Source organism: Excalfactoria chinensis, chromosome 6, assembly GCF_039878825.1.
Source record: "Excalfactoria chinensis isolate bCotChi1 chromosome 6, bCotChi1.hap2, whole genome shotgun sequence".
Lineage (NCBI taxonomy): Eukaryota > Metazoa > Chordata > Aves > Galliformes > Phasianidae > Excalfactoria > Excalfactoria chinensis.
In genome coordinates this window covers 14,671,839-14,689,069 of record NC_092830.1, presented here as the reverse complement: position 1 = coordinate 14,689,069, position 17,231 = coordinate 14,671,839, and the positions used below count along the sequence as shown (strand labels likewise).

Below are 17,231 nucleotides of genomic sequence, written 5' to 3'. Positions count from 1 at the left end.
AGGGCTACAATGTAGCAACTTCTGTGTTGCACCCAGGCAGTTTTAGATAAGTGGAACCGAAAAAGGAACAGAAAACCCAAAGCCTGAGGGGCTCCTCGCTGTGGGGTGTGGGGGGGGGAGGGCGGGGTGAGTGGGGCTCAGAGCCGCCCCTGGCCTCCGAACTGAAGTCCACTTGGATCGAGCGCATCCGCTGGGGGGAGCCAAAAACAGAGAGATCGGCTGCAAATCGCCCTGAGGAGCTCGGGTTGTAGCGTTTGCTGGGCTTGCAGGAAGCGGATACGGAGCAGGAGGCGGCCTAAGGGACCAGCAGCAGTGCTCTCTGGAGTCGCCTGCTGGTGGCCCTTGGGCACCTCGTCCATTACCTGGAGTTACCTGCTGCTCTGGGTGCCGCTGTCCCACCGTGGCTGCTGCACGTGGGCAGCCTGGTCTGGTGGTTGGTGACCCTGCACGTAGCAGGGGGTTGGAACTGGATGTTCCTTTTCAACCCAGGCCATTCTATGATTCTATGAAGCAAACTGGGAATGAGCCCTTGGAGCAACACCAGGAGGAAGCCCTCCCAGTCCTACAGCCACATCCTCCTAGGAAATGAACCCCTGAAGAACCCCGAGAGATGCATGGAAGGGAACGGAGCCCCCCACACTGCAGCACTGGGGCTGCCAGATGGCACCATGCAGCTCACGGGGACGTGAGGATGGAGTCTGGCAGCTCCCAGCCCATGGGTGAATATCCAGACAAACTCTGCCCTGCTTTCACAGTCTTTCACAAGACTGTGGGTGCAGTCCCCAGCACAACCACAGGGTACAAAACGGGCAGGGAGTGCATTATCACCACTTGCCCAAACGCAACACTGAAAAAGCCAAAAAAGCTCCTGGGAAGGGGAAAGCGGTGGCTGGGGTCAGCAGGCAGAGGCTGAGCCGGGCTGCTCACAAGCTGCTCCACCCGCAGGGTGCTGCCATCAGTGCACACAGAGGTGTGTGTACCACGCACAGGTTGGTGCATGCACCCTCCTGCTGGAAGCACGGTGCTGGCACTACATGCGCAGGGCAGGGCACTTCACGGTATCTTCATTGATGGGGAGCCACTAACGATCGGCACACCGATGCCAGCAAGTGTGTTTCTGCCTGATGCCTGGAAGAGCTATGCCAGGAATGTGCATGGGGCTGAGACGCTATATGGGGGCTATTTTTTTCTGCTCTTTCTGTCTGCAGAGCCAGACTTCCTTCGCTGCTTGATGTGGGACACGCAGATTTCTGCATAAGAGCCAGAATTCCTTCCATGCATTAAGGGCATGTAGGTGTAGCATTGGGGACATCGTGTGTGCTCCGGTGGGAAGCTGTGTTTCCCCCCCGATGGGACACTGTCGCTGGGGCTCTCCGGATGGCGATGGCACCATATGTCCGCCATCCCACGAGGCCAACCATACCCGCAGCTGAGTTTTGGTGTGACTCCGGAGTAGCGCAGCTCTGAGTCCCGCTCCCAGACCCTTTCGGTGGGGCTGAGGAAAGGGAACATGCGGGTGCTGCGGGGCTCGGAGCAGCCGGCGACGGAGGAGTAGGCCGGGCACCGAGGAAAACTTTTCCCGACGAGGTGCGGGATGCAACCGGCAGGATGCCCCGGGCCGGCCCCGCCCCGGCCCAGCTCCCCCCGCCGGCACCCCGGGAGGAAGGAAGGAAGGAAGGAGGGAGGGAAAGAGGCAGGGAAAAGGGAGGGAGGGAGATGACAGCGCCGTGAAGAAAAGCAGGGCCCCCGCCGCCCGCCCCTCCGCACCGCACGACCGGGCCCTCGCGGGTAGGTACGGGCGGGGGGCAAGGGGCCGGCGGGGGGTGGCGGGGCTAGGGATCTTAGCGCCGAGGGGGGGGCTGGGCGGGGGGCTCCGCGTTCTCTCCCCCCCCCCTTCCCTCGGCCCCTCGGCGGGAGGCTGCCGGGCTCCTTTGTGCCGCCTCCGACCGCGCCTTTGTCTGCGAACGGGGAGCTCTCGCCGCTCTCCCAGCCGGGACCGGCGACCCCCGGAGCCCCCGAGTCTCGGGGGGAGCAGAACGCGGGCTCGGGACGAGCAGCGCCGCAGCCTCGATTCGGTGCGAGGAGCAACGGGTCCGGGGGGGGATGGAGAGTTTCTCCCAGAGTTGCATCAGCCGTCCTTCCAAAGGAAGGCGAAGTTGTCCTCAGCCTCTCCTCTCCGGCCGCGGGGGCACCGGGATGGGGCCGGGATGGGGCCGGGGCCGGGAAGGGCCGCGGCGCCCGCGAGGGTTCTTCGGCGGCTGCGGGGAGCATCGCGCCACGACGCCGCCCCGAGCTGCCGGGGAGCGGCGGGGTCCCACGGCCGTGAGACGCGGCCCGAAACCCGCTGCGAGACCGCAAGGATGGAACTCCGTGTTTTCCCCGTGCGCTGCACCGCGTCAATACGGGGCTCTCTCCCAGCGTTGCGCCTCGGGAACGCGGACACGCTGCGTCTCACCCGGAGAAAGGGCTCATTGAGGCTGAGGCACAGGGACCGGCTTTGTGATGCTGGAGCGCAGCGAGCCGCCGCTCTCCTCCGGCCCGTGCCATCCCCAGAGCCCACCTGGGCGTCTCCGGAGCCGACCTCGGAGCCAGCCCGCAGCATCCCCGAAGGGCTCCGCAGGCGGTGCCGGCAGCTATTAGCGCCGAGTTTGTTCCCAGTTTGGGTCCAGCACGTGGCCGCCCGCTGCTGCCCCAGCCACAACCCCGTGGGCAGCCCCCGGTTCCGAAAGTCCCATCGCGGGGCTGGAGCACCCCCTGCCAGCGCCCCCTGCCCGCCCAGCAGCAGTCACCTGGAAGCCGGGCTGGTGGCCACTACGCCGCCCGCGTCCTCTGGGCTGGGCTCCGGCCCTCATTTGGCCGCGGTTTGGGGCTATTCTGGGCAACTTTGTAAACAGCTTAGCAGGTGACTTTTTTTTTTTTTTTTTTTTTTCCATTTCTTCCTATTTTTTTTTTTTTTTCTAATTTGTTTTTTAAACTTGAAAACACACTTTGCTTTTGTGCAAAAAATAGCGGAGGGAGCAGCCGATGGCCGAAGCGAGCTGTGCCGTCTCCAGCGTCCCCATCCCACCGGCCGGCTCCGAGGCTCTGCCAGGCGGAGGCACTCGGGGTAACGACGTGTTACCCGGCGCGGGGAAGAAAAGCGTTCGGTAATACGGAGGGAGCTGCCTTGCCGTGATTCTCCCCCCAGGCAGCAGACAAAGAGCAGCGGCGATCGGCGCCCGCGCGCTCCCTTTGTTCTGCCCGTGGGTTCAGCCGGGCTGTCCCCCATTAACCCGGCGGGGAGGGGGCGGCGAGAGCCGCGAGCAGACGGGTTGTTCGAGGAGTTCGCCCGCCGCCCGTTGAGTCACCGGAGGAAAATGTGACTTCACCTCGCACACCTCCGGCAGCGACGGGCAACAGCGGGGAGAGGGACTTGGGAACGGGACCCTGCAGCTCCCCGCGGCCGCCTGCTTCCATTCCAGCCCCAGCGGTGCTGAGAAACGCGGGGGCACAGAGCCCCTCTGTTTCCTTCACAAAGAGCCGCCTGTGCCTCTCCCCGGCCGTGCCGCGTGCTCCCAGCGAGGAAGACGCCAAACGGGGCACAGTGTTGCTCCCCAGCTTTGTCCCCGCTGGTTTCAAGCCCTCAGACCCCACAATGCACAGGGAGTGGGGTGCTCTGTGCACCCCTGAGCCGTGCAGGGTTCAGGGACCTGGCACTCAGCTGCCCATGTATTTAATGAATCACATCCGCCCCAGGGCTTGGAATCAGGGTTTTTCTGGAATCCGTTCCCCATACAGCCTCTGGTCAGGGCATCATTTATGGTTTGTCTGCTGTGGGCACTGAAAGGGGGAAATCCTGGCCCAGCCGTGCCCAGGATGCTGGCAGCAGCAGCACTGACACTTGGAGCTGCTTTTCCTGTGCTGGCGGTGGCAGAACCCAAATCCCTTCCCCTGGCAGCCGTCACAGCCAGCAAGTGCAAAGCCACAACGTCCCCACATGAGAAAATGGTGGCATTGAGCGTGAGGGGCAGAGTGCGCAATGTGCACACAAGACCACACGGGCCTTCAGCTGGTTCCTGGAACCCCATCAGGTTTCATTTTCATACCTAGACTAGAGGAAGGCGGAAGCCGCACACCCCATCACACTGACAGGAAGCCCCTGAAAAGTCCCACTGAGCAGCCCTGCCGCTGGAGCCCCTGCTCAGGGGGGCTGGTAAGGGTTTCTGGCCGGGTGCAGAAGGCAGCTGGCGGGGATTGGGTTTCGGTGCTGGAGGAGGAGGTGTGGGAAGGGGTCTCCCGTGGCAGATTTATTTTGGGAACGGGGAGAGTGGTGCTGTCAGCAGCTGCTGGGCGCCAGGTGGGGACCGTGCAGAGCCACTCTGCCCCCATGTTCTTATGGTGCTGGGAGTTCCTTGAACTCCTCTTTGTCCAGCAGAGGGGAATCACCTCGGACCCTTTTCATGAGCTCTCTGGATGTTGGGAACAGTGCTGGAAGGCACCCATATGTCTATCCTTGTCCCCACAGGCCAGAGCCACCTGGGAAGGGATGCTGCGGGACAGCAGGTGCCCAGCAGAAAGCCAAGGGCATCAGGTGCCTGCCTGGGGGATCCTCTGAGGACAACGTGGGCATGCAGAGGATATAAAAGCTGTAGCTCCCTCATTCACCATCCCAATGGAGAGGATATCGGCTTTGCCCCAGGATTTTTGGGAGGTGCTGCACTGCCTGAAGATGAGGAGCAAGTATGCCGTGTTGCTGGTGTTTGTGGTGGGGCTGGTCATCATCGAGAAGGAAAACAACTTCATCTCCAGGTAGGGAACAGGGGCATACTGCTTGTCCTCTGCTTTGAGCTACCTGCCTGCCCCATGCAGTGGTGACCCCAGGTCCTGCAGGGAAAGGATACAAGGGGGTCCTCAAAACTTATACAGGGGGATGCAGGGGAATGGAGTAACATGGGGACGCAGGGATCATAGAATCATAAGAGTTCCAAGAGACCCTTAGAGACCAACTGATCCAGCTCCCCTGCATTGAACAGAGACACCTACAGCTCCATTAGGAGCTCAGAACCCCGTCCAGCCTGACCTCGGGTCCACAGGGCTGGGTCACCACCGCCTCTCTGGGCAGCTTGTGCCAGTGCCTCACCACCCTTATTGTTAAGGAGGGACATGGGGATACAGAGGGATGGAGGGACACAAAGGGACATGGGTTCAGCCCTGTTTTGCCTTGCTGTCCTGCAGGGTGTCGGACAAGCTGAAGCAGTCCCCGCAGGTGCTGCCGGAGGCCAATGAGACGGAGGCCAGCCCGGTGCAGGCTGAGAACGGGTCTCTGGCCTCACTGCAGCGGCTGGACACAGCCTTCTCACAGCTGAGGACGCGGCTGCGCAACGTCACCTTGCAGCTGGCTGGGGAGCTGGGCATGGCAGCCCCAGGGCCACGGCGGCACGTCCTGCTGATGGCCACCACGCGCACCGGCTCCTCCTTCGTTGGGGAGTTCTTCAACCAGCAGGGCAACATCTTCTACCTCTTTGAGCCCCTGTGGCACATTGAGAGAACAGTCACTTTTGAGCCAGGAGGGGCCAACGCGGTGGGCTCGGCCCTGGTGTACCGTGACGTGCTGCAGCAGCTCCTCCTCTGTGACCTCTACATCCTGGAGAGCTTCATCTCGCCAGCACCCGAGGAGCACCTAACGGCTGCCCTGTTCCGGCGGGGCTCCAGCCGCTCGCTCTGCGAGGAGCCCGTCTGCACGCCTGGCCTCAAGAAGGTCTTTGAGAAGTACCACTGCAAGAACCGCCGCTGTGGGCCCCTCAACATCACGCTGGCGGCCGAAGCGTGCCGGCGCAAGCAGCACATGGCCCTGAAGACAGTGCGCATCCGGCAGCTGGAGTTCCTGCAGCCGCTGGCCGAGGACCCGCGGCTGGACCTGCGTGTCATCCAGCTGGTGCGGGACCCACGCGCCGTGCTGGCGTCGCGCATGGTGGCCTTCTCAGGCAAGTACGAGAGCTGGAAGAAGTGGGCTGCTGAGGGGGAAGCCCCGCTGCAGGAGGATGAGGTGCAGCGGCTGCGGGGCAACTGCGAGAGCATCCGGCTGTCAGCTGAGCTGGGGCTGAGGCAGCCGCGCTGGCTGCAAGGCCGTTACATGCTGGTGCGCTATGAGGACGTGGCGCGGGCACCGCTGCGCAAGGCACTGGAGATGTACCGCTTCGCCGGCATCCACCCCACGCCGCAGGTGGAGGAGTGGATCCGCACCAACACGCAGGCGCCACAGGACGGCAATGGCATTTACTCCACGCAGAAAAACTCCTCAGAGCAGTTTGAGAAGTGGCGGTTCAGCATCCCCTTCAAGCTGGCGCAGGTGGTGCAGGACGCCTGTGAGCCGGCCATGCGGCTCTTCGGCTACAAGCTGGCCAGCAGCGCCCAGGAGCTGACCAACCGCTCGCTCAGCCTGCTGGAGGAGGGGCCCCCCACGCAGGTCACGTAGTGCGGCACCGCTGCCCCCATACGCCCGGCCGGCCCGGGGTGACCCTGTGCCATGGACTTGGAACCGGGGCATCCTAGCAATAGCGATGGGTTCTTGGGAAGAGCGATCAGGAGATGGCACAGGGATGCTGTGGCAGAGGGGTGAAGCTGTTTAGTTCCTCTCCTGATGGAAGGATGAGACCCTGAGATTGAAAACCCAAGTGCCACGGGTGCCCGGAGCCCTTAGCACAACCTGACCCATGCACCAGCTCCAGCGGTGCCTTCTTGTTTCTGCAGAGGGCCATTGAGTGAAGCACAGGAGAAACGGAGTTTACAGCCAGGAATCTGTAGCCCCAACCAGGGGACAATTTTCTGGGAGTGTTCTGCAACCTGAATGTTTTCCAGTGCCACCAAACACAGTGAGCACTCCTGGGTGGACTCCGGCACGGGAAGCAGCATTATTGCCCCATGGGTCTGTGCTCCCTGTGCTTTCCAATGGTGTGCACCGAGTGCCAGCAGCATGGTGTGCCAGCACCAGCAGGGACTTGGACCTCAAAGGCCTTACTGGTTTAGTGCCTTGGTACAGCACAGACTGGGTCCTGCCTGCAACGGGATGGGGCAGTCCCTCAGTCTGTGCTCTGCAGTGCTAATTGTTGGGTGTGGGGGGGTCCTTTTGACTTATTTTCTACATTTTTCTCCGTGTACCAGGGTTGTGGGGCAAAATTATTTATTTATTGTGTTTTAAAAAGAAAGGCAAAGCAGGGTGGGGGTGGGGGGAAGGTACATCAGGGGTCAGAGCTAAGCCCAAAAATCAGAGCAGCACAATGTGCTGCACAGACCTACGGAGGATGTGGTGGGAGTGCAGCCCACAGAAGGCCTCCATGGATGGGACAAGTTATGGATGCAGCTCCTGGGACACCCAGCTGAAGCAATGTGGCAATGGGGATGCTGTGGTGACCTCATACAGGGTGAAGGTGCTTTCCAGAGCCCACAACTTGCCCCGGAGCAACCAAACCTCAGCACCTGGTGGGAGCTTGTTCACTTGACCTCATTAAAAATGGGCAAAAAAGCAATACAAAGGAGCAGAGTCCAAAACATCTGCCTCGTTGGTGTTTGTCCCCCTCTCCCTTCCCCCAGTCCCAGAGCCCACAAAAGGATCCACTGGTGGGCATGGGCAGGATGGGGACCTGGGGAGCAGCAACACTGGTGTCAACAATACAGGCACACCGTGAACACAATCCCTACAGCATAAAGCTGACTCTGAGCCCATTCCTCTCTGTTCAGCAAAAGCTGCACACCCCATGGGGAAAGCAAGGGGCTCTGCCGTCCCCACACCACAAGGCACGGCCACCCATGGCTCGGCCCCACTGCCAGCACCATTAGACAAAAGCAAAGATAAATAAGTGAAAATCAGCTGCTTGGACTGCCCAGACTCCAGCAGCAAGCTGCAGCTCAGCTAGCTCACAAAGCCACGTTTTCGACCCAGAGCAGAGAACAGAGGTGGCATTGAGCAGCGCAGAGCGGCCAGTGGGGAGCTGCCATGGCATTGCCTCAGCAGCCATCCTCCTGCAGCAGCGGGGTTTGCCTTTCTCCCATTGCTTTTCTTGTGTCTGGCCTCAATATGCAACGGGGCCAGGGCACAGGACACTGCCTGGCTTGGGAGAGGGTGCAGAAGCAGGGATTTTTACATGCAATGCATGCATTTAGGTGGGTTGGTCTGCTCACCCACCCCCCACACACAAAGCTCCCAGCACAAGGGGCAACCCGGCTTCCTCAGTGAATGGTGTTTTGTTTGGGAGCTTCCTGCTGGGAAGGCGGCGGGGTGCTGGGATCGGAGGCACATCCCACAGCTGCACGCTGGGATGGGAGCGCTGTGTGCTGCCACTGAGCTGTTGGCACGGCAAGGACACTGCCACAACACAAAGCAGGGGGAATGCAAACAAGCAGCCCCTTTTGTGGGTGGTTGGGAGTGCGCAGAGGAGCGGAGCTGGAGGAGCAGAGCTTTAAACTCCCAAGAGCAAACAGCAGAGGAAGGCTATTTAGGCTCCAACAAAGTCCTTTCTGTGCTTGCCTCCATGTAAGGGTACCTGCTGCTTTAGCCTGGGCTTCTGTGAAGCAAATAAACAGTTTAAATGACTCGTAGCACAAGGTAAAAGCATCTCTGACTGACAGACCCAGAAATGGGGTTTCAGAAGGGCCCCAGTGTCCTCAGCCCAGTCCCACTGTGCATGGAGAAGGCAGACAGGTGGGCAAACTGAGGGGTGTGCAGAGCAGGGCCGGGTGAACCATGCTGATGTAAGTCAGGGAGCAGGTCCAGCCCCTCTCACCTGCAGCACGGCACTGCCTGGCTCCAGCCTGCCCCTTCCAGCTGAGCAGCAGCATTTCTTCCTGGACACCCTCCAGCTTCCACTCAAAAATGTCATAGGACATAAAGAAAACGTGCCCCCAACCCATGTGGATTTTCATGATGACTAATTGCTCTCATTAAACACATGTAGCCATGACACCCGCATGGAATTTGCACTGTGTGGTGCCAGGCGCTCTGGGACAGACACGTGGCTCCTCCGAGGCTAAAGCAGCAAGCAGGACCTCACTCCGGTCCTTCCCCACATCACGAAGGGCAGAGGTTTGGGAGAAACCTCATTCAGCAAGAAACACCACCAGGGAATGAGATCGTACCTAATGGTAAGGGGGCTGGGGGCTGCAGACGTGGACATTCAGCATTAAATGACAGCCTTGTGTTCTGTTGTGTTTTTGGGTGGTTTTTTTGGTTTTTCTTTAAGAGGCTGCATGCCTGACCAGACCGTATTTCTTGGTCTGCATCCCATATTTATTCTGTAATTACACCTTCGGACAAAGGCTGCCTGTCTGCGAGACTGATGCTATTAAGGACATGGTTTTATTATATGCCGTGCTTTCATTGCAATGAAATCCTGGGATGGGTGGGAGGGGGTGAAACCCCTAACCTGTGGGAGCAGGGCCCGGCCAGGGATGTCCCAGCTGGACAAAGCTGACCAAGCTGCTCTTTGCACCTGCCGAATGGCATCGCTGTGAAAAGGGGCTGTGAAGAAGCACAGCATGTGAAAACCAAAGGCTTTTCACTGGGGCTTTTGGTAGCAGGGCTTCCCCCAGGGGACAGGAGAGCCCATGCTCCACACCCCCAAAGTGTCCACATGAGCCTGGGTACTCACATCCAGAGCTAAGACAGGCTTTGCTCCTTATATAAGTACAGGTAGCTGTGCTGTCCGACCTGACCAGCACAAGGTGCCCATGGTGCTGAGGGCGGTGGTTGATGGGAAGTGGGCAGTGGCTGGTCTTCTCCAGCTGAGGTCACTGAGGTTGGTTAGAGACAGAATAAATAAAACAGGGCCTTGTTGATTTTTGTTAAAAGCAAATTTTACTTACAAGGTAAAAAAACCAGCCACTGTTGATGTTTAAGAGCAGACAGAATCTAGTCTGAAATGGTTTTTCCAGGCAATTCTTTGCCCTGGATTAACCTGATCCCACCCCAAGCTGCAGCAGAGACCCTCACAGAGTTCGATATCTTCGATATTTATCATTAAGTCCTGAATTAGCTGTTTGCTCTCTGTGTTTGCAAGGGATGCGTTTGATGTCTCTCCCACATAGAGCCAAAGAATCACAGAATCAATGAGGTTGGAAAAGCCCTCTCAGCTCACCCAGCCGACTCCCACTGCCCACATCCCTCAGTGCCACATCCCCATGGCTCTGCAGCGCCTCCAGGGATGGTGACTCCCCCCACCCCTCTGGGCCACTTGTGCCACTGCATCACCGTCCTTGTTGTAAAACACTTCCTCCTTATATCCACTGTAAATCTCCCTTGTTCTGGTTTGAAACCATTTCTCCTTGTCCTATCACAACAGACCCTGCTAAGGAGTCTATCCTTTCTTACAGCCCCTGTTTCAATACTGACAGGCTGCTATGAGCCTTTTCTTCTTCAGGCTGCACAGCCCCAGCTCTCAGCCTGTCCTCTCAGGGAGGTGTTCCATCCCTTGGGTCATGTTTGTGGCCCTCCTCTGGCCACAATTCAGTATCTCTTCTGTACTGAGGACTCCCCATCTGGATGCAGTGCTCCAGCTGAGGTCTCCCAACACAAAGCAGAGGGGCAGATCCTCTCCCTTGCATGTCTCATCCCCCGTGCCATAACAGAGAACCTCAGGAGATGCCATGCTAACTCACTGGTCCTGTCACATCTTCAGGGTAGAAGAGTGCCATCGCTACAAGAGCCTTTGCCATGCGGGTCGCTGGCAGAAGACAAAACCCTCTCTGACACTGGTTGACTCTTTCTGCAGTTGCCTGCTTGCAGACAGCCAGATAAACACCATCAAACAACATGTTAGCCAATGCTGAGCACACACCTGTGCACAGAGAACTCCCTCCAACCACACTCTGTCGAGCACTCGTATTTTCTTCCCGTTTGCCGGAGGTTGGACACCAGGTTCCTAAAGCGTTCACAAAGGCTCCTTTTACCACTGTAGTTTGCTTTGGGCCCTGTCTGTACCGCTGGCCTTGTCTTGTTGGTGCATCTCCAGCTCACCGGCTCCGATGATTTCCCCTTCTTATGAAAGGTGGCCTTGATCTTCTGGTGTAACATTGGGCTCACCCGACCTCCCCCCTTGCCCGGGGGCAGAAATTGCACCTGAGCGCAGAGGGCCGTCCCCAACTGGTTCTACCTTGATTTGAAGGCAAGAAGAGGAAAAACAAGCCTCTGGTAGCATTTTGCTTTGCCTCCGAGGCAGGGCTAAGGTATTTGCTTTAGGACCAGCAGAGCGCAGCCAGCGCTGCCCGCGGCCGGGCCGCCTGCACCCTCTGGCGGCCGCAGCCCTCACAGCATCCCCGCAGCGATCCCGCACGGTGCCGCTCCATTCCGGCGTGTGAGCAGGGTCGGGATTTTGTGCTCCTGGTTTACCTGCGGCCCGCAGTCCAAGCCGGCTGGCGGGCACATTGCTCAGCTCCGGGGCCAAAGATGCCAATTCCTCCATCCCTCCCCTATTCGTGTGATTGGAAGGGGGTTGCTTTGACAGGGCTGAAGGACTGAGGGGTAGACGTGGCCTCCAAGCCAGCGTGCGTTACGTGGGGCAGCCCCGCTGACTCACAGTGCGGCAGCGTACGCGGCAGCTATATTTACCCGGCTATATTTATCTGGAATGCCACAGGACCCAAAGTCTTTGGAGGCAGCTCCTGTCCTGCAGAACAGCGGGGTCTGGATGTCCTTTTGCCTGCAACCCCTCCTACCATCCCGCTATGTCCAGCACAGCGATGCTGGGCTCGTCCTTCCGCAGTCCCTCTCTTACTCCCCATCCTTTCTGTCTGCAGGAACTCTCTCTGGATGCAGGGACGAGCCATCCAGCGGGCATCACCCACCCGCCCCGCAGTCCCAGCCCGTATGCGGTTTTCCCGACAAGCCAGCCATCCTAAAAGGGGCACTGAAGCGACACCCATTTAACCAGCGCTCACAGCTGACAAAGGACAAGGCGTACGCAGACAGCTCCCGCTCTTCATCAGCTTTCGGAAGCAAAACAAAAGCCTCTTTTTGGCTCCTGCCCCGTGCCGGACGGAGCTCTCAGCTCCGCTCGGCTCCGCTCGGCCCCGCACGACCCGCCCATCTCACGCAGCGCTGAGTCACGGGGCGGGCAGAACGCTGCTCCCCTCGCCCCTTCCCAAAGCTCAGCGCCCGACGGCCTCGGCCTCCTGCCCACGCAAGCACTTCTGCCTCTCATCCTGGCCGAGCCCCACCGGCTGCCATGGGCTCCAGGCTGTCCGTGGACGACTCCGTGCGCGTCGTCATCGTCGGCGGCGGCTTTGGTGGCATCGCGGCCGCCAGCCAGCTCAAGTCCTGGGCCGTCCCTTTCGTGCTGGTGGACATGAGAGATGCTTTCCACCACAACGTCGCTGCCCTCCGGGCTTCCGTGGAGAGCGGTAAGCCGGGCGGTGCTGTTGGCGTGTTCCCCGTTGCGGTAGCTCAGTGCGAGGGGGAGATGCGCTCAGTGCCTCCCCTGCCCCCGTCTGATGACAGTATAATGAATGACGTGGTGCTGGGATAACCCACACGCTGTCTGCACTACCCCGATCCCCTGGGCTGCAGGAAAAGGAAGTAATATTTGGACGGTCCTATATATATGTTTTCTTTCTTTGAGAAGTTGGGTGAAGTAAACGCACCCTAAGTGGAAGGGCAGGGGATGGCTTCCTGTGTGTGGCTCATACTGGGGGGAGGGGGGGAAGGGGGTCGAGCATTACCTCCCCACTGCAGGAGCTGGGGATTTAGAGGGGGAAATGTCACATTTGAGACTGGGAATAAGCACCAAAATGACATCAAAAGCTTGATCCAAGCAGGAAAAACCCTGCCTGCAGGGCCTGGGAGCACTAGCTGGCAAATCAGTAAGAGATTGTATGCAGGGAGACAAAACAGTGTAGCTGGGGTTGTCACCTGATCTCCGCAGAGCTGACTTTATCACCAGCTCCAAGGGAAAGGCCCTGGAGTTCAGGGCAGAGAGCACACGGTAAGGGCCCATCCCGCACTCACAGCTGCATGCAGTGCTTCTTGAGGGAAGGACGAAAGAGGGTCTGTTAACTTCCATGGAGGGAGATCTCTATTCCCTTTTCTTACCGCAGGATTTGCCAGAAAGACTTTCATCTCCTACTCCACCACCTTTGGCGACAGCTTCCGACAAGGCAAGGTGGTGGGCATAGACCCCGAGAGGCAGCAGGTCCTGCTCAGCGATGGCGAGGTGGGTGATGCCGTACCTTGTTGTGGTAGCTTGGCTGCCTTACCTGGAATTAGTTTGGGTACCGTATCTCCTACAGTGCGGGTCAGCTAAGCAAATGAACCTGCTCCATCCGGTGCCCTGGGCTCAGAGCTCACCTGTTTTGATCTAACCCTCACCTTTGGCTGAAATACCTGATCCCAAACAAGCCACAGCACAGGCCCTTTGGACAGGCACTGAGGAATGAAAACAGTGGCCTCCTATGGAGAACTGTCAAAGAGAAAAGCAGGCCCCCAACCATCTCTTCCAAAACCTAAAAGCTGTGTCTGCTAATAGCATGGCATTTAATCATCCTTGTTGTGCTTGGAAACAGACTATCTTCCCCTTCTTGCATGGAACAGCACAATCTCCTCTAGCCAAGATTAGTAGCCTAGGGTTGTGCTGAATTGTGGGCGTGCTGTAAACACTCCATCCCATCTAGTGCTGATAAGCTTTTATTCACAAGGTTGGATTTGGAGCTCTATTAACCCTGGAGCTCAGATCCTTATCTAACCACAGTGGGGAAAAAAAAAAGCAAGCAAATATTGGCAACAGCTCTGGGAACTTCTTTCAGCCAGAGCATCTCACCTCTATTCAGAAGGGAGTGAAGGAGAGAAGTCAACATGTGCTTGTGCCCCTCTGGACTCTGAGCTCAGCACTCAGCTGTAATGACAACCTCAGAGACTGGCACAGGGATCACATTATTTTCTGTAAGCTTCTAGCAGATTCTTCACAGAACTGGGCCCAGCTGAAGATCAGTGTGCCTCTCAGACCCTGAGGAAGGCAGTTATATGGCTTCAGCTGGACTAGATCTCTTCCTAGAGCCACTTTCTGACAGCAGCAAATACTTTCCCATTTATCAGCGTGGGCTAGAGGAGAAGGAATGAGTAAATAGTACCTAGGAAGCAACAGCTGTGTTTTAGGCTTTCATTGTGAAAGGTCTAACATCCTGTTCAACCCTTCGCCCCTTTAGGAACTTCACTACTCCCACCTCATTCTTGCAACTGGCAGTGATGGACCATTCCCTGGGAAGTTCAACAAAGTCATTGACATGGAAAGTGCCATCCAGACCTATGAAGACATGGTTAAGGAGGTGAGGGACCAGCGTCTTTCTGAGGAAGCATCGCTTGCCTTAGTTTGAGTTGAATAACATCAGTTTCCTCTTTATTTCAAGATTGAGAAATCTGAGCGCATCGTGGTGGTGGGAGGCGGTGCTGCTGGAGTCGAGATGGCTGCAGAGATCAAAACAGAATACCCAGCCAAAGAGGTAGCAACACATCAGTTACGTTTCACTTGTTTCTGAAGCTGTTCTTCCATGGTCCTCCTGGAGATATTCAAGATCACTGTAAGGCAGGAGGTTCCAGGCAATGCCTTCTCATCTAAGAGCAACCTGTAGTGCATTACTTGCAACTGTTGGCACGAGATGCCCTTCTTCAAGCTTAGTCTCCCTGGTCGTTAGGCAGGGTGTAAGAAAGCTGTCTGTTGTTGCTCCCACATGCAGGGCGTCCCATCCTGTTCCCATATGCCCATTTGCTGTTTTGTTGCCAACAGGTCACCCTCATTCACTCAAAAATTGCACTAGCTGATGTAGAACTGCTAGAAAGCGTCCGTCAGGAGGTGAAAGAGATTCTGCTCAGGAAAGGAGTGCGCCTCCTGTTAAGTATGTACTTAACAATGCCTTTGAAGACATAGACTCTGACACTCTCCAAGCTGCTCTTCCTTTGGCCACAGCATCTCTTTTTTGATGGCCCCATTTAATTTCTTGGGACTAAGCATGGCTCCCTTGAATTCCTGTTTCTCTGGATACATCTGGGCTAGCTGGAAACAGCAGCTGAGTAAAGGTCTGTGACCCAGGGCTCTCTATCACAACAGGTGAGAAGGTCAGCAACGTGGAAAACCTCACAATGAACCAGTTCCAGAAGGACATGGTAGTAAGGACAGAAAAGGGCACAGAGGTTGTTGTTGATATGGTGGTCCTGTGCACAGGGATAAAGATTAACTCCTCAGCATACGCCACGGCATTTGGTAAGTGAAAAGCTGCTGCACAGGAAGAAGCATTGCAGGTCCTCAGCGTCTTCTGCTTGAGTATTTAATGACATAGCAAAAGCCCTAACATCAAATTAAATACTTAGCTATGAAATGTGACCTTCAGAAACATACACGTGACAAGGCACTCAGTCTTCCCCAGCTCCTTTTGCTAATACCTCCAAGGAATGTTAGTGCCCTTGTCCAGCACCAGGCAGATTACACCTAGAAGTCAATGGTAAATCCTTCTGCCAAGGGCAGGATTTCATCCTTATTCGGCCCTCCCTCAGGCTGTGTATGGTAGCTGCTAATCATTCCATGTTTCCACTGAAACATCAAAGAATGACTCACTCATCAGAATGTTAATAATTACCTTTTCCAAGAGAGAAAGCATCTCTTGCCTCACATGTGGAAAAAAAGGGTGAAAAAAAACTTAACCCTTCACTTAGTGTCAGTGACACATTGATAACAATGGCGTCTTAGGGTCTCAGGCCATAGCACACAACACCAAGCTTTCTCAAAACTTACTGTTTCACCAAACAGGAGACAAACTGGCGAGTAATGGAGCTTTAAACGTTAACAAGCACCTCCAGCTGGAAGGCTATGACAACATCTACGCCATTGGGGACTGTGCAAACCTGAAGGAACCAAAGATGGCATACCACGCTGGGCTGCATGCCAACATTGTGGTGTCAAACATCATCAACAGCTTGACACACAAGCCGCTTAAAACCTACCAACCAGGTAACATAATCTCTTAGCGCTTGGCCTTAGCAGTTGAGCTGCTTTTCTACAGGGAACAGCTGCCTTAGAACTTGTCTGGGATACTAATTAGAGGTGAAGGAACCCACAGCTGGGGTTGGCTATAGAGGCTTATAGCTTAGGCTTCATCTTAGGTCTTGCCAAAGACACTGTAGAAGTTGATTACCTGTGTCAGTCTGTGTACACAACATGTCCTCTCTTCACTACTGTCTTTCTGATAAATATAGAGGTTGGTTTCAGCCATTCATCAGACTTGGTTCCTTTAAGTTGCTTACCATCCAATCAAATCCTAGGAACAAGGAGAGGACTTGACTCTCCTCCCTTCTCCCCTTAAACTATAACACAAACAAAGTGAAAAGTTTAGTCTAAAAAGTAATTCTAGCTAGGTGATGAGTCTCACTGATAAGCAACTCATTTGAAAATACTGTAACTACTCTGAGAAAGCTGCTCCACCTGAATGGAAGATACCTGGGCAAACGTTTGGTTTTTAAATGTTTTTAAATGTCTACTTACATCTTTTCTTCTACTTCAGTTTTGCTGTCTGCCTCTTGGAAGGAGGGTCCTCCATTGTGCAGCTCCATCACAACAGGAGAGCCTGAACAGACAGTGGCTCTGTATATGCAGCATTCAGTATTTAGCAGTGAAATCGGTAACTTTGAACTTCTGCCTCCTCTTTCCAGGATCACTAACATTCCTGCTTTCAATGGGTAAGAACGATGGTGTAGGCCAGGTGAACGGATACTACGTGGGACGCCTCCTAGTGACCATTGCTAAAAGTCGGGACCTGTTTGTTTCCAAGAGCTGGAAGACGATGGGACAGACAATGCCCTCTTAATAGGGGATCAGAAATAAACTAGCAAGGAATTCAACCACTGGAAGAAGGTGAAGGTGCACTTTTATTGCTTAGAGAGTTGCTGGCTCCTGCAGCACTTCCTGAAGCTGCTTCAGCTTAATGCATTAAAGGAGCGTTACTGTAATGGGGCAAGAGGCACTTTCCAAGTTAATCAGCACTAAAGTTCTCATCTTAACAAAGGAAGGGCTGTTGTTTTTTTTTCATCCTCTGTTGAGACTGCTCTGGGCAAGAAACCTGGTTTACCTTAATTTGGAACAATAAACACTATGGTTTTCAATATGTTAGTGGCTTCTTTATTATGTGTGTTTTTTCCTGGCTTTCTCTACTGTAGCTTCTAAAAAGTCTCTGTGTATTACTTGGCTACACTGCCGGTGGAAAGCCTGCCTAAAGCCCTGAAA

At 56.0% G+C, this 17,231-nt stretch overlaps 2 protein-coding genes across 3 annotated transcripts; both read left to right on the top strand.

Annotated features, from left to right (window-relative positions):
* The first annotated feature begins 1,686 nt into the window (after positions 1-1,686).
* On the top strand, positions 1,687-7,523 carry CHST3 (carbohydrate sulfotransferase 3). 2 transcript variants are annotated; one of them, XM_072340394.1, is made up of 3 exons: positions 1,687-1,788; positions 4,505-4,788; positions 5,215-7,523. In XM_072340394.1, the coding sequence occupies exons 2-3, from the start codon at positions 4,652-4,654 to the stop codon at positions 6,452-6,454; spliced, it is 1,377 nt and encodes a 458-aa protein (XP_072196495.1). In that variant the 5' UTR covers positions 1,687-1,788; positions 4,505-4,651; the 3' UTR covers positions 6,455-7,523. The 2 variants fall into 2 exon arrangements, with proteins under 2 accessions (XP_072196495.1, XP_072196496.1); XM_072340395.1 differs by having other exon boundaries at positions 1,723-1,792; positions 5,215-7,517.
* Positions 7,524-12,068: 4,545 nt separating this feature from the next.
* On the top strand, positions 12,069-17,108 carry AIFM2 (AIF family member 2). Its single transcript, XM_072339951.1, has 8 exons — positions 12,069-12,369; positions 13,063-13,178; positions 14,167-14,286; positions 14,368-14,460; positions 14,745-14,853; positions 15,066-15,218; positions 15,762-15,962; positions 16,661-17,108. Exons 1-8 carry the CDS (start codon positions 12,195-12,197, stop codon positions 16,813-16,815), a joined length of 1,122 nt encoding a protein of 373 aa, XP_072196052.1. The 5' UTR covers positions 12,069-12,194; the 3' UTR covers positions 16,816-17,108.
* The last annotated feature ends 123 nt before the right edge of the window (positions 17,109-17,231 follow it).

Coding starts and splice junctions, on each gene's coding strand:
- CHST3 (XM_072340394.1), top strand. CDS start 4,652: ATGGAGAGGATATCGGCTTTGCCCCAGGATTTTTGGGAGGTGCTGCAC. Junction 4,789..5,214: donor GAAAACAACTTCATCTCCAG/GTAGGGAACAGG, acceptor GCTGTCCTGCAG/GGTGTCGGACAAGCTGAAGC.
- AIFM2 (XM_072339951.1), top strand. CDS start 12,195: ATGGGCTCCAGGCTGTCCGTGGACGACTCCGTGCGCGTCGTCATCGTC. Junction 14,461..14,744: donor CAGAATACCCAGCCAAAGAG/GTAGCAACACAT, acceptor TGTTGCCAACAG/GTCACCCTCATTCACTCAAA. Junction 15,963..16,660: donor GCTTAAAACCTACCAACCAG/GTAACATAATCT, acceptor TCCTCTTTCCAG/GATCACTAACATTCCTGCTT.